Genomic DNA, 16,567 nt, shown 5'->3' with positions numbered 1-16,567 from the left:
CACAGCTGGAGTTTCTGTATTTTTTTAGAGTTATAACTTCACTAGTTACAAATTCCATATTGATCTGGATCTACATTATTGGTTAATTTTGTTGGAATCTTTGTTTTTTGAGAAAGAGAAAAATTTTTCTTTAATATAAAATGTTTTAGCTATTTGATTATATTGTATAGAGATAAGAAAAGCTGATTTTGCAGTAATAAACTTGAAAATTTATGTCACCATTTTTTAAAAAAATTTATTTTAGTTTAGATGGAGAAAAATATTTACATATTCTTAAAACTTCTGTAGAATTTAGTGTTGAGAGAAGCCTCTTCATGTGTAATTTTTGTGGAAAATATTTCTACTCTGTGTCATTTTAGAAAAGTAATTAGTGATATTTTTTATTCTTCTTGGTTCTATGATTTGTGGACATTGATTGTCAACTTTGAATTATAGGAAAGAATCAAATAAGTGCAATAAGCCATTTCCCCAACTAACTATTCAAAAAGTTTTTGTCCTTGACAAAATGCAGACAGTATATTAAAGTTCCCAAATGTATTAATTCTAATTAGATTTGAACACATTTAAAAATACTATCACAAACTTTCAGTGATTTACCATAAATATTTTATACTTATAATATTTTTATCTTCCAAGGAGAAAAATGTGTAGACAAAAAATAAAATAAAGTCACCTTTTATTTACTGTCTCTTGAATGTTCAGCTAAGCAGGAATAGCAGCAGCAGCAGCTATCATTAATTGAGTACTTACTCTGTGCTGAACATTATTTTAAGACAGTGCTTCTCAGGTTTTCAACCTTGAAATTAACAGGTTGGGAATTTAAAAATACTAATGCCTGGGTTACACCCTCACAAATTCTGATGTTAATTGGTTCAGGCTGAGGCTTGAACATTGGCATTTTTAAGGACTTCCCAGAAGAACTTAATGTAAAATAAAGATTGAGAGCAACTCTGTTAATCATTTTTTTATATTATTCAATTTTCATAGAAACTCTGTGAGGTTGTAAAATTATTGCCTTAATTTTGTAAAAGATCAAAATGTAGAGATGTTACTCCCTCTCATTCAGGGAGTAAAATGCCAAGCTAGAGTTGAACCCAGGTCTGGCTGAGTCCACTGCCCATGCCTATAACCTCTGCATTATAGACCCATAGAATGGAGAGTGTGGCAGCTTCTAACATGGGTGTCATCAGACTTAGTGGTTGGTGCTTTTTGACTTTTGCAGCACCTGGAACATAGTGCTGTTTCTGGTGTAGATGTCTAGCCCAGCATCAGAATTGGCATATGAAATATCAGTGTAGTGGGGCCGGGGCTGTAGCTCTGTGGTAGAGTGTCTGCCTTTCACGTGTGAGACACTGGGTTCGATCCTCAGCACCACATAAAAACAAATGAAATAGGGGCATTGTGTCCAACTATAAATAAAATAAATAAATAAATAAATAAATAAATACTTAAAGAAATAGCAGTGTAGTTATTTCAATATGAAGATTTTTGATATTTAAAATCATCTAATTCCAAAGATAGAAATATTTTGATAATACTTTCCTTCAAAGAGTTATATCAGATTCAAGTGTATGTGCCAACTGCCTTGCTCAGTAATATATACCCTATGGTAATTCTGAGACACTCATTCAACTGTTTCTTTTTGTTCCTCTTCTCCACCTTCTTGCCACTCTTTCTCCTCCTTCTCCTCTCCCTCCCCCTCACTGGCTACATCTAGTATTTGTGACTGTAGTTCTCCAGTACAGAAAATAAATTTTGCCAAATATAACAGCACTAGCCACCTTGAAATCTTGAAAAATCCATCTAAGGAAATAATTTGATTCAAGTACAACCTATAATAGACATGATTAAAATGTCAATCGAGTGCTTCTATTTCTAATAGTGTCACTGTTCAGAATTGGCTAGTTTGTTTTCTGACATTCCCTTTATCCCACTAGGTTGATCCATGACCGAGAGCTTAGCCTCTATGATGGTTCTAGGCTGCTGAGGAAAGACAGATATATGCGTTTGAAACAAGAGCTGCAAATGTCTGATGAGCAGCTACAGAAGAGGTAATTTTGAGTGCCCTATTGTTATTGGTAATTTATTGCTAAGTAAAATAATGTTTATTTTTTTCCTAAACCTGGGGTCAAACCAAAACATCTTTGAAAAGCTTAATTATTTGGTGTTCTGAGCATGATAAAAGTTTGGCACTCCCTAAAACTTGCGGTTGCTATCCGGGATACATGCGCGCGCACACACACACACACACACACACACACACACACACACATACACACATGCACACTCACACACGCTTTGTCTTCTCAAGCTTCTTTTAACTAAATGCCTAAACTTTGGTTTTGTTACCGAAAGCTCTGTCCTTGTCCCCAATGTCAGTCCCGTAATGAGGACACCAATTTGAGAAAAAGGAAAAAGAAGTTTTAATGCTTTGCTAGCAAAAGAGAAATACAGGGGATTCCTGTCCAGGAGGCTGTGATTCTGCCCATCAAGGGCAGCAGGGAGCTTTTAAAGAGGTGATTCAAAGGCTACATTCCAGGATTCTCTGTTGGAGTTGTGATTCACTTGTTAATTTGGGAGATAGTCATTTTTGAGATCTTGTGGTACAATCCCAAGTCTGAATGACTTTGTGGATATGTGCTCAAGGACAGACAATTCTGCTTAGGATGGGAAAGAACAGCGGACCCCCACCCCCCCACCCCCATGAGATTAGGGAGGTGGAGAGACCAGGAAGGAGTAGGGAGAGAGGAAGAGAAAGAAAATAAGTCACAGTGGCAGAGTAGCAAGGGCTATACCCAAAGCACAAAGTGGACCATTGTTACAATGTTAACAAAGTAATGCCCCCTCTTTGTCTTACCAATTCAGTTTGGTCTCATTCTGTGTATTCCCTCAGCAAAACAAAAGCTGGACCCACAATTAACTGGATCCATTCTCCTAGGAAGTCTTCAGTTTTACCCAAGAAGGATGCCACCTGATAACAGTGTTAACCCAGTGTGGCTTATCTAAGTCTTCTTCCAGGGATGTGACAAATAAATACGATGGGTGAGACTTGATTGGATCCTGGAACAGAAAACAAAATGAAAGCAGCTATAAAAGACAAGTAGGAAAGGTTAAATATTAACTGTGTATATATTACATGATGTTAAATTCATATTAATTTTCCTAAGTATCCCAATGATATTGTGGTTATATAAGAGAATATTACCATTTTTAGGATTTGCTAGCTGAGATTTTTAGAGATAAAGTAAAATATCTATAAAACTTACTTCAAAATGTTTCATGGGGAAAAAAAGAAAAAAAATAGATACATGTGTGTATGTATGTATACAAAACACACACGAGAGAGAGATAAGTGAGAGTGAGAATACAAATGTGATAAAATCTTAATAACTGAAAAAAAAATCTAAGTGAAAGATATCATAAGCCCCCGCAGGGCTTACTGCCACATTTTAAACAAGAAAACCTTACAAAAAATAATGAAGTGTATTTATTATTGAGTTTATGTTTTTAGTGAAATTTTGCTTTAAAATTTCTTTGTAATGTTTTCTTAGGGGGAAGTGTTGAATTCCTTACTATCTTTGTATAAGTTTTTAAACATCTCACTTGATTATACAGCTGCTTATGCTTCTAGGGCATGCATTATCAAATTTCTGTAGCCCAGAAACTGGTCCAATTGAGGGTTTAAGTTCTAAAATCCTTCTTATTTCATACTTTTTTTTTTTTAAAGAGAGAGAGAAAGAGAGAGACAGAGAGAATTTTAATATTTATTTTTTTTAGCTTTCGGCGGACACAACATTTTTGTTTGTATGTGGTGCTGAGGATCGAACCCGGGCCGAACGCATGCCAGGCGAGCGCACTACCGCTTGAGCCACGTCCCCAGCCCAACATTTCATACTTTTGATTGATAACATTTGGCGTTTGTATATTATTTGCATGTGAATCACAAGTCAGGAAAGAACTCATATTTTCAGAGAAATAAATAAAAGCAACTGGGCAATAGCTCACAGCAAGCCTGCCTAGAAGTTTCCCTTAAGACATCAGGTTCATTGATCATTATACTTGACACCAAATGTCCAGGAAATGACACTTCTTTTCTCTGAAAAGAACCCAAGTTCTCCTTTATGGTCACAGCAGTTTTACAAATAAAAACAAGGAACAAAGTGGCCCTGAGCATCACATGCTAGGTTTGGCTCACATTCCACAGTAGTATTTCTTTCTCAAAATTTTCTACCTGTGTTGTTCAGTTTTTTCTCTTTTACAAACGTAATCCTGCTCACCTCTATTTCCAGAGGAGGGAAAGTAGAGAGAAATCATAGCAATACTTGCTTTCTTTCATTAAAATTTTTTTGTTTGACTATTTACTAGTGTTAACCAGGCAATGAAACTAGAACCTGATAGTGTTTTATGAAAAATGCTTGTCCCATGTCATTGATTCTATGAAAGTCTCTCATTTCCCTCTATTCTCTTCCTAAAGGCCACCACTTTCATCTCTTCGTTTTGGTTATTTACCTCTGTCACTAAGCAATATGCTTTCATTGGTATCTCTTTCTTTTCTTTATTTTTATTCTTGAAGTACTGGGGATTGAACCCAGGGGAGCTCTACCAATGAGCTACATCCCAGACCTTTTTACTTTTTATTTTAAGACAGGGTCTTAGTTGCTGAGGCTGGCTTCAAGCATGGAATCCTCCTGCCTTAGACTTCAAAACAGTTCCACTGATATTTCTTGATTTATTCTTTAGTGTTGTCAATTACATATTGATTTTCTGCATAGATAATTAATGTTTGGCTCTTTCACTGTCTCTTTTGTGTCTTTCTATCCACCCATTCTTCCTAAAGAGTTATATAATTTTGTTTAGAACTTTGTCTAATTTTTACCCAATTATGACAGCATAAGAGTATATACACCTGATTCATTTAGTATACTATAATCATTTCTCCTTTATACATACCTCTTTTGTTCCTAAAATTAGTAATTATTTGCATATGTAGAGAGATATAAATAATTGCAATCCAGTTTTGCATGTTAGAATAGAGATTTGTACAATAGTATTTTGGGAGCACTGAGTGGGGAGACAAGTATTTTTTCATGAAAAGATAAAAAAAGTGTTTTAGTCAGCTTTTTCACTTTTTTGACCCAACAAGAACAAGTTTAGAGGAGGAAAAATATATTTTGAAGCTTACAGTTTCAGAGGTCTCCATCCACAGATGGTTAGTTCCATTCCTCAGGGCTTAGGTAGGGCAGAACATCATGTTGGGAGTGTCTGGTGGAAGAAAGCAGCTGGGAACAAGACATGAAGGTGTGTGTGTGTGTGTGTGTGTGTGTGTGTGTGTAGAGAGCTCCACCCTCCAAGGACAAAATATATATCCCAAAGGCATGTCCCCAGTGACTCACCTTCTTCAGCCATACCCTACTTGCCTACAGTTACCACTCAGTTAATCCCTATCAGGGGATAGGGGATTAATGCTCTGATTAGGTTAAGGCTCTCTCATAACACAATCATTTCATTGTGAACTTTCTTACATTGTCTCACACATGAGCTTTTGGAAGACATCTCACATCTAAACCCTCTTTTTATGTATGTCTCACTTTTCCATCTGAAACACTTCCTCTGATGTCAAAATCTCTCAGCATATTGAGGTAGTCCTATAATTATCAATTACATCTTCTATCAGTTTCACCTTTCTCCAGCAGAGTATTCAGACAAGCACTTATCTGGAGTTCTTCTATTTTTTTTTTCCTGTGGTGTTGGGGATTGAACACAGGGCCTTGTGCATGTGAGGAAGCACTCTACCAACTTATTCATTCCTCATCAATACTCCTCCTTTGTATCCAAAAAACAATATTTTCTTATGATATTAAAATGTTATCTATTTTGTTGTTAAACATTGCCATGTTACAGAATCTGCTTCATTCTGATGGTTTGGGATACAAGTAAATTTCTTTGCCTTTTCCTGGTTAACCTTGATTTAATTTGGTAAACTATTTTTGCCTTTCTCTGAATAAATACATTCTCTTTTACAATTATAACATTTTACAATTACAACATTTCTTATAAGTCAGTTGACAGTATTTCTTTCAGGACTGTATTTATTATATAACAGCTTATTATAACTGTGTTTATTGCCTAACAGCTTGACTAGAAGGACATAGTATGGTATAAAAACAAAGAAATTTGTACTCAGCAAATTAATTTACATCATGAATTGTTCTTGTGAGTAACACAATCTGTTATCTAGCATAAGTTGATCTTATATGCTGTCCATATCTAATATGTCAATCTTGGCTACAAATTAGAAACTCATGACTTGAATTGTCTATCATTTCACTTCTGTACTTATTCACAGAACTAAAGTTCAGCAATGTGAATACTATTTTTATAATATTTAAACAAACTCAACCTTTATTTTATTTTTATTAATGCTGTGTTTCCTTATGGGAGATTTTAAGATAGAGAAAAAGGTCAAAAGTAGAATGACAAGAAAATTTTTGTTTTGTTTCTTAAAGGGGAAGGGTTTTGGAGAGATGGGGAGGGTGTTCTGGGATCGTATGTCAGTTGCAGTTGTCTAAGCTTCCATAGTCTTGCATAAAAATAAATCCCCTACCTCTGGGGATCAGGATTCTAAGAACAACTTCTACTAATATGTGGAGTAATAACTCCTAACTTTAAAGCTTTTGTTCCAACTACAGTATTGGGTAATTTTGTTGAACAAGAATATCATAGAGGCAATCTCTAGAGTCAGTACTCTCTGGGTACTCAGGTGATTAGAATAATACCCAGACTAATGATTTGGTAGGACTTATTTGGAGATTATAAGCTTTTGTTATTGACTATTGGCATTACTTTACTCTTTCAGGTTAAATATTTATTGAATGCCAACTCTAAGATGATATAGTCACTTCCTGTTGTATTGCACCACATATGAAGACAGACAGATATGCAAACAAATAATTACAATGTAGCTTTTAAATATTAGAGTAGAGGTCTGTATAAGGGACCATGAACACAGGAGAGGGAGTGACTAGAAACTGCCTTGATAGGTTTGGGAAGTCTTCAAATGCTTTTTAAGTTGGCATTTCCCAGAGTTTTCTCCTAAATCTTTTCTTTGGACAGTCCCAGTCACTCTTATATTCTTACCTGTTGTTGGTACAGTGAGCTTTCCTCAAAATCTCTTTACAATTTAGTTGTCTGTCCTAAGACTACTAAATGTCTTCCCTGAGGTGTTGTGGAGAAAATCTGAATTTATTTCTACCCGCCTACTATTCCTCTAGAATTCCTGACCTTAGTGGACAGAGCCACTTCCTCTCCGAACACCTAGCCTAGATGTGTACAGTACCCAGCAATTAATTTGATTATATCACTCTTTAAATCCTTCAGTAGTTTTCATCACCTGCAGTGCCCAGGGCCAACATCTATCTATGCCTTCTATGCTGCTTTATCCTTCACCTCTCAGGACCAGTGTAGCCAACTTCTGTTACTCCTGTTAAGACTCACCTCCACCTTGAAGCCTTCTGGGATATTACTGTAACTCTTTCCTAGACCAATGCAGGTTTAAGAGCATCTTTGCTTTTAGGCATAATGTGGTAAGTTTAGATACATGGTTCTGCTTCAAGATAGGAACAGTTTCCAATATTGTATTTGGCAAGATTTCCTTAGTTACAAGTAGCAAAAAATTCAAACTGTTGCAAAAGGGAATTTATTAGTACCTCATAAGGTAAAATGAAAGGCAAAGATGCAGTAGAAACTGAAGAAATAACCTGAACCTGGGACTTTAATGTAATCAGGACTTTCTGTCTTGCTTCTGTACCTCATCCTTTTGTTTCTCATGTCAAAATATGTGGCACAAAGTAGACTATTTGGTGAGTAATTTTGAATAAATGAGTAAATCTTAACCTGGAATAAAGTTTAGAAAACATAGGTAAAGTTAATTCTATTAACAAAATTTTGGGTGGCCTTATGTGCTAGCAACATTTCCTCACATAAACCTACTAATTAGGAATATTTTGGTGTCCTTTAATAACAAGTCTGATAACATAGTATTCCATAATTAAGAGCTGCTGGCTGTGTGCTACCAATCCTTTTCAATTTCATAGCATGAAACCCACTTTCTAAATAATTATATTTGACTCCTTTGCCAGCCATCATTGTTTACTAGTTTATACCTAGGATCATACACTTTAATCATTTCCAGAATGTTCTACAACCTTTTACATTCTTAGCAGGTAATTATATGCCTAACAACCTTTAGAAATGTTAAGAACTCTTGTTGCAAGATCCTAGGAATTCTCTGGATATGGTGGTTAGAAAAACAGTGATAGCCACCACATACATTAGATATCAGTCCCGCCTGCACTGCTTACAGGAAATAAGAACCACAATAGAACTGTTTCCTTTCATGAGAGAAACTTATTTTGGGGAAGGAGGGAGTACAGATACTACAAGCTGCTAAATACTACCAGCTGCTAAATGTGTCCCTTCCTGCTGATAGCCAGAGCATGGATGAGAGAGATGAGTTAATAGTTCATTTCACCAGGAAAGGGCTTCTGGTTATCTCAGGGAAGCAATACAGATTGTGGCCTTGCCTTGGTTGTATTTAGATGTGCTCTAATATTTTTGTATTTTCATTGAATATTTTACAGTTATTGTTTTTTATTGAACATTAAAACCAGCTTACAACCCCTCTGTCTTCTTTGATTACTGATGAAATGTAATTGGACATTTGAGCACAGTCCTTAGTGAATTAGGTTCTCTGTACCCTTTTGTTTTACTCTTACCCATGTTTGAAGATAGTTAGGACCTAAGCATTCTCCTATGTCCCAGAAATTTTAGCATCTTTTTTTTTTTATTGTTGGTCGTTCAAAACATTACATAGTTCTTAATACATCATATTTCACAGTTTGATTCAAGCGGGTTATGAACTCCCAACTTTACCCCGTATACAGATTGCTGTATCACATCAGTTACCCTTCCATTGATTGACATATTGCCTTTCTAGTGTCTGATGTATTCTGCTGTCTGTCCTATTCTCTACTATCCGCCCTCCTTAGCATCTTTTTTTGCTAGCAAATTTGTCTGTGTAAATTTTTATCCAAATTCAATATAGATCCAGGATTTTATACCAAAAAAAAAGAGCAATAGAAACTTTTATTTTGAAAATAATCCTGTATATTTTTTAATGGACAAGGAATAATTTTGAAAACTTATGCCTATGTAGGTATAATTATTTGCTGTGTATTTTCTCAGTTTGTCCTTTTGTAATATAGGAGATCATTATTTTCAGTTCTTATCACTTTGGTTTTTTCTTGTCACAAAGATCTTCAAAAAATTTCTTGTAGTCAGGAATGGCAGTGCATGCCAATAATCCCAGCAGCTCCAGAGGCTGAGGCAGGAGGAACATGAGTTCAAAGCCAGCCTCAGCAAAAGTGAGGTGCTAAGCAACTCAGTGAGATCCTATTTCTAAATAAAATACTAAATAAAGCTATTGATGCGGCTCACTGGTCGAGTGGCCCTGATTTCAATCTCTGGCACTCCCCCCCCCAAAAAAAAAAGTTTCTTGTAGTACTGGTAATTGACAATAATTTATATTGTCATTTATTTGTTTGGCATCTGCTTTCTTCCAGGTGTTACCCTAGATCTTGTATGGTATAAGGAAACATTAGGAATGTGTCTATGCAACTTGCTTTATTGCACAGGAAAAAATGAAATATGAGCTATGTATGGAACTATGCAACTTCTAGGTTCTGAAATGGAACCATAAGTATAACAGCATGGAAGGCCAACTTAAAAATCCTTTTCCAGCCCATGACTGATGTCATTATAGAAACCTTCTGTATAATTCTTTCAAGTGCCTTAATATGTAAATTCAGCAAAAATATGCCATATAATGTCTTTCAAAAGATGGGAGCTTATCAGTGCCTTTTTATTTATTAAAATCTTTGTTGAGGGATCATTGACATGTCATAAACTTTATTTAAAGTGTACAGTTTGATGATTTTTGATATTTATATATACTTGCAAAACTATTGCCACAATCAAGATATTGAGTGCATATAGAATCTCCAAAGTTTCTTCAGACCCCTGTGTAATCCCTTCCTCCTGCCCATTCTCACTGTCTTCTGCCATCCCCAGGGATCTTCTTCTGGTCACTATATATAGCTTGTATTTTCTAGGGTTTATGTAAATGGAATCACACAGTATATATTCTTTTTTGTCTGGTTTCTTTTACCCAGCTTAATTATTTGTGATCATCCATGTTGTGTATCAGTAGTTTGCTTCGTTTTATTGCTGAGAAACTATAATTATATAAGTATTTTAGTCTCTACAAACATTTATGCCGAGCATGGTAGCACACATTGACAATCACAGAGACTCAGGAGAATTGAAAGTTGGAGGCCAGTATGGACAACTTTCTGTCTTCCTTGTCTCAAAATTAGAAAATTAAGGGGCTGGGGTTTTAGCTCAGTGGTAGAACTCTTGCCTGGCATGTGTGAGGTGCTGGGTTCGATTCTCAACACCACATATAAATAAATGAATAAAATAAACATATATCAACATCTAAAAAAAATTTTTTTTAAAAGAAAAAAAAAGAAAGATAAAAAGGCTGGTAGTGTGGCTTAGGTGGTATTGTGCCCCTAGGTTCAAACCCCAGTACCAGAAAAAAAAAAAAAATTAAAGAAACACCTCTGTCTACAAACATATTGACCCCAATATTTCAAATGTTGACCCCAATATTTTAAATCTTTAAAAATCCTCTTAAAATACATTTTTGCTTTTTAAATCTTTAATCCTTAGGAAATAATGCCCATGTGAAAGTAAGCATCTTTTTTGTTTTTGTCATTGTTAAATTCTGGTAAAATTAAACCTAACTTTGATTTTAAATTTTCCTGGTGCTTGTTTCCTTATTTTCAATTATGAACCAGTTTCTTCCGATTTAGTTTTACCCGTGGTTTGTCAAGTCACTCTGAAATCCATGGTAAAACCTCTGCTCTCTAACTTTCAGACTTGGGGAATCTAACTCAGGAAATAACTCTCTATGTAACCTATTTGTATGTAAAGAAATTTTGTGGGGAGAGCCTAGAAAAACAAAAAGGTTCTTCTCATCCTGTTATTCAGTAGTTTGGTGGTTGTTTTTATTGTCAGAATAGCCTTCTATGCCCAACACATCAGCTATCTCAGAAATGCCCCCTCCAAATCTGGCCATCTTACTGAAGTACCTTGTGAGAATCAAAATTAAAGAGCAAGCCACAGACAGTAAATATCTCAGGCAATGGCTCTATCACCTTATTTAAATTCAGGCCACCTCCCTTGTTCTCATAGTACTTGCTTCCTAATCTCTTAGTTTAATGATATAAATTGGGCTTTCCTTTTTGCCTTGCCTGTTGGATTTCCTTTTTTTTTTTTTTTTTTGGCAGTACTGGGGATTTAACCCCAGTAACCCAGCCCTTTCTTTATTTTATCTGGAGACAGGGTCCTCACAAAGTTGCTGAGATTGGCCTCAAACTTGCAGTCCTCCTACCTCAACCTCCCGAGTCTCTGGGATTATGTGTGCACAATACCATGCCTGGCTACCTGTTGAATTTAGACTCTGTTTACTCCCTGATTTGCTATCCCTCACTATCTTAGGTAAAAATCTACATCTACAGATTTAATTTTGTGTATCCAAACCAGGCTTTATGTCTTCCATCTTTTTTTTGTCCCCATTAGGAGTCAGAAGGATCAAGGATGTTATCTTGATCGGCCTTGAGGCAGAGTGATCTGCATTATAACAGTGATCTGAATTATAACAAACTACTTAGCTAAAATAGGAAATGAAATAACTTGCCTCTTTAGTTTTCTGATCTCAGGATGTCCCATGCCCTTTTTCTGGTATATTACTAATTACTAGCAATCCTGAATGACCATGCTGTCCTCAGGACTTTCAGGCACTATCCATGTTGTTGTCCTTCCCTGTTTTTCCAGAACAACTTTTTGGGACAGATCATTCCTCAGGCCCTGCTGGAACATCTTTTTTTTTTTTTTTTTTAAAGCCTAGATAAATGAAAGGATATCAGGTAGTTTTTATGAATCCATCCAGGTCTTCTATATGGCCATTTCTAAAATTGCTTTTCTCTGGTTTAAAAATTATGCTCTCTAAAATTATTAGGTGATTTACGTACTCTAAAATTACAGATCATGTAGTGAAGGACTTGGTAGACATACCCACTGTATTGATATGACTTCCTCTTATTTGAACTCTTCAAAGTACTCATCTGATTCTTTTTACATGTCCTACCTCCCAATAGTCTGGCAACCTAGTCACTTAATTCAGGTACCAGTGAAATAGTTAATGTTGAAATATAGTTATATACTGGTTTTTTTGTTTTTTCTGAAAATCTTGATAAGTATTTCACTTTTTATTTACTTTTCCTCAGCATTAACTATATTACCCTCTAACAGCAATATTTCTGATGGGTTTTTAAATAGAATTGATGAAACCTGACAATATTTCCCACATGCTTAGATTGTAATAAGTGGTTTCCTATCTCTCATCTACAACCAACTCAAGTTATTTCACTAGCCATGGGAAGTCTTATCTTTTTCTTCTATGTGTACTAAAATGTTTATATGCCTTCTCAATTTTCCTAAGAGAGATTTTTTAAGAACATCACTTTAAAAATTGTAGCATTTCTATAATGATGCCAAAAGAATGGATTATGTTAAGCTTTGGTTCTCTTTGCTTTTTTTAGACATTTTTTTGTGCATTATAATTATACATAATAGTGGGATTCATGTTTATATGTTCATAACATGCACACAATACAACAATTTACTTTGATCTTTTTCATTCCCCAGTATCTTCCCTTTTTCCTCCTTTTTGTTTTTCTTTACCTTTTTAAGACCTAAGTATTCTCTTGCTGATCTAAAGTTTAAATTTAATCTAACCCCCTTCAGCTGCTTTAATTTTTTGTATTTGAAAAAGTCTTCCCTATCCTGAATCATGCTTTTTGGTCTTTCTTTGATTGACATAGAGTGGCCTCCTTGCAAGACAGAAGATTTTTAGGAGATTTTAAATAAAGAAAGAGAATGAGTATGATTAATATAAATGTGATAAAGATAATTAATATGAACTGAATGGGATTTTAGTTTAAGGGACTTCAGGGAAAGTTTTTTGAAGGCATAACAACACGTTACAAGCAGTGATTTGTGTTAGGACTGGAGTTTCGTAAATAGACATTGTACAACCTTTATTAGTATTAGTAATTATGTTATTTTTCTTAATCTTAGGAGCTTGGGATACCCTGACTTTTTTTTTTCTAAACTCATTCTTTGAATAACAATTTGGACATTAATAGTATGATAGGGTTATCATTGCCTAGACTCCAATTACCATGACCTAATCTCTAATGTGAAAGGTTATGTTTTCTTGTTATTTTTCCTTTTTAGATCCATTTTTCCTATACACCCTTCCTTTAGAATCATTGCCTTGGCAGAGCCCCCTGTTATTGGAAGCACAACACAGCAGTGGCTGGGACCAGAATTCTTGACCATGTTCTTTTTCCATTACATGAAACCCCTTGTCAAAAGTGAAGAAATCCAAGTGATTAAGGAAATGGTAAGAGTAAGGCCAGTGATAGCCTAATGTCTATAGCTGTTCTCTTTCTAATGTACCCTAATACATGCTGGGGCAGAATGGGGCATTTTGTCTTTTCCTCCACATTTATTTCCAAATATTTTCATATAATACTATAAGTCAATGGTTCTTAACCTCTTAACATTTTTCAGAATTATTTGAAGGGTTCAATAAAACACAGATTTTTGAGCTCCATCTCTGTTTTTTGAGTCAGTAGATTTGAGATGGTATGTGACAATTTGTATTTCTGACTGGTTCTCAGGTGATAGTTGATGCTACTGGTTTGAGGACCACACTTTGAGAACCACAGGTTGAGGCCACCTTTCCCCTATCTTATGCAGAGTTTTGCAATTCCTTTCTGTTTATATTCAGTCAGAAGTGACTATTTTAACTTCCTACTGTAAGAAAAGGCCAGATATATAGTTAGTTCCTTAGATTTTAGAGAAAATACTAAGTAGTTCTTGGTTCCCTCAGGACTATAATCTTACACTTACCTGCCTAGTCAATTGGTAGCTTCTGATATGTGGGTGATCCATTATTGAAGTGTTTGCCCTAACCAAGCATTATGTTTACCACTTTGTAGTTCTAGAACTGCGCTATTCAATGTGATAGCATTAGCCACACTAAACAAAAAATTTTAAACTCAGTTTCTTAGTCACCTTTCAAGTACTCAGTAGCTATGTGGGATGTGTTGACTACTGTATTAGCACAAATAAAGAAAATTTCCATCATCATAGAAACTTCTATTGGAGAGTGCTGTTTTAGATCATTAAAAATGAACATTTTACATAAATGGATTCATTTCCTTTGAAATACCAGAATGAAATGGTTAATTTTAGGTATTGTGAGCATGGTTGTGTACAAGGGTATAGGCTTTAGGGTTCAGCAACTTGACTCTTAAATGTCAAATCTACTACAAATTAGCTTCTAGATCTTGGATAAATTACTCAATCATAGTTTCCTCACCTGAAAATAGGGATAATACTACATCTTATACCATGGGATTTATTTAAAGAATAAATAAGGTAAAGTATATAAGGAATAGAATTAAAATTCTAAAAACTTCCATTTACTTAAGTGACCCAAGACACCCTGAGTAGTGTACTTTCAAAATGGTCATATTATGCCAATCATCATTGTAACATCATTTCTATTCCTTTTAAATTAAAAATTGAAAGTTATTGATTAAATTCTTATAGTTTAAATTAGATATTTAGTTACATCAAGGTTTATAATAGTTAAAAGCAATTAATGTCTTTTATTTGAGCAGCTGCTCTCCTGAATTGATTATGGCCCTCAAGTATGAGGATTAAAATTTTTTGAGGAAAAAAGGATACCTTGAGCATTCTTTACACAATAGTATCTTATCTTTCTTAGTAGACAGACACACACATATAAAGCAATTTTGTTTTAGTAATGAAAATGCCTAAATCAGAGTTTAAAATTCACAATGAAACTAACAAAACCAGAAATGAAAACGTTTAATGGTTACACTATATGTCAGTTTTTAATTGCAAAAATTGTTTTGTTTTATGTTGGTGATTAAATTGTATATGGAGAAGAGTAGCTTCATACTGATTCATGAACTATGTATGTAATTAATAATCATGTACTTTCTATAAATGTAATTCTAATATTATTTGCTAAATAGTTATCATTTCTGGCCAATTGAACAGATATCCTAATTATTTTTTCTGATTTTCCTCAATTCTCTCATAAAATAGGTCCCAAATATTCCTCAGGAAGCCTTGAATAAATTGTTATCATTTACACACAAACTCAGAGAGACCTGGGATCCAACGGTAAGTCTGGGCTTTGCCAAAGGATGTTCTCTTGTTGACATGCTGTTGTTTTAAAATCTGTTGTTAAATTGGCATTTTTAGCCTTTATCTTTGGTTTCTTCTGTACATATGTTTAACTACGATTTCAGTGATTTTAACATTTTTTTCCAGATCTTTGTGGCTCATGTAGAGAATATAATTTTTTACTTTATGGGAATATTTGGGACTCTTGGGGTTCTACTTTGTTCCCTTCATACCTCTCACTGAGCAGCAGCATCTATTCTTATAGCTGTGTCCTGTTTCTAACCATACCCAACCCCCTCTATTTGTATTTCTATCCCGGGATGGCATGTTGAAAACATAAAGTCCTATCACTTTCTAACTCTGTAACTCTGTGTTCTCATCTGTAAAATGGCAAAATTTCCATTTATCTCAGAAGAAGGTTGCAGTGATTAAACATTAAAATTTATGTAAAGAATCTCCTCTTTAGTAACTGCTTTAAAAATGTCAGTTTCTTTACTTTTCAACTAGATAACTTTGAGATTTCTATAAATTATCTAGTACAACTAAGCTATCTTTTCCCTTGAAATTGTGTTCCCAATTTAATTTCCTTTAATAATTTACCAAATTACCCAAGTTAGAAAGCTTGACATTTTTAATTCCTTGCATTTCTTAAGTCTTCTTTTAATAGGAAAGTAAATTTCACCAATTTAGCATCTTTAAATGTCATATCTCTTCTTTGATCTATTGTCAATAATTGTTTCATATCAGATTTCACAGTCTTTCTCCTGGGATATTGTTATTTCCTCTCTACTGCTCTTTTTACCAACAATTCATTCATCAAGGGGTTGTCTGTTAGTTTCCTATAGCTGTTATAACAAATTATCATAAGTTGGTGGCTTAAGAGAACAGAAATTTGTCTGGTGGACAACAAAATTTATAAATCAGTGTCATCCAAAATCAAAGCATCAACAGAGCTGTACCCTGGGAAGCTCCAGGGCAGAATATCTTCCTTGCTTCTTCTGGGTTTTGGTGGGTTCCAGCACCCCTTGACTTGTGATCTCATCATGTCAGTTCTGCCTCCATCTTTTTGTCACCTTGTCTGTGTATTTGTGCCAAATTTCCCTCTGTTTCCCTCTTACATAAGATTTCATTTAGGGCTCACCCAAATAATTAT

At 34.8% G+C, this 16,567-nt stretch overlaps 1 protein-coding gene across 2 annotated transcripts in view; it reads left to right on the top strand.

The window, feature by feature from the left end:
- LOC101965792 (von Willebrand factor A domain-containing protein 8) overlaps positions 1-16,567 on the top strand; it is a 391,795-nt gene that overhangs the window by 126,032 nt on the left and 249,196 nt on the right. For both annotated transcript variants that reach the window (XM_078015856.1, XM_078015855.1), the window contains exons 14-16: positions 1,938-2,051; positions 13,423-13,591; positions 15,334-15,411. In XM_078015856.1, coding sequence (XP_077871982.1) covers positions 1,938-2,051; positions 13,423-13,591; positions 15,334-15,411 — 361 coding nt within the window. The remainder of the gene's footprint in view (positions 1-1,937; positions 2,052-13,422; positions 13,592-15,333; positions 15,412-16,567) is intronic.

The sequence above is a fragment of the Ictidomys tridecemlineatus genome, chromosome 6, assembly GCF_052094955.1.
Source record: "Ictidomys tridecemlineatus isolate mIctTri1 chromosome 6, mIctTri1.hap1, whole genome shotgun sequence".
NCBI classification, from domain to species: domain Eukaryota; kingdom Metazoa; phylum Chordata; class Mammalia; order Rodentia; family Sciuridae; genus Ictidomys; species Ictidomys tridecemlineatus.
The sequence above is the reverse complement of the archived record's forward strand: the minus strand, read 5'-3'. Positions and strand labels throughout refer to the sequence as shown.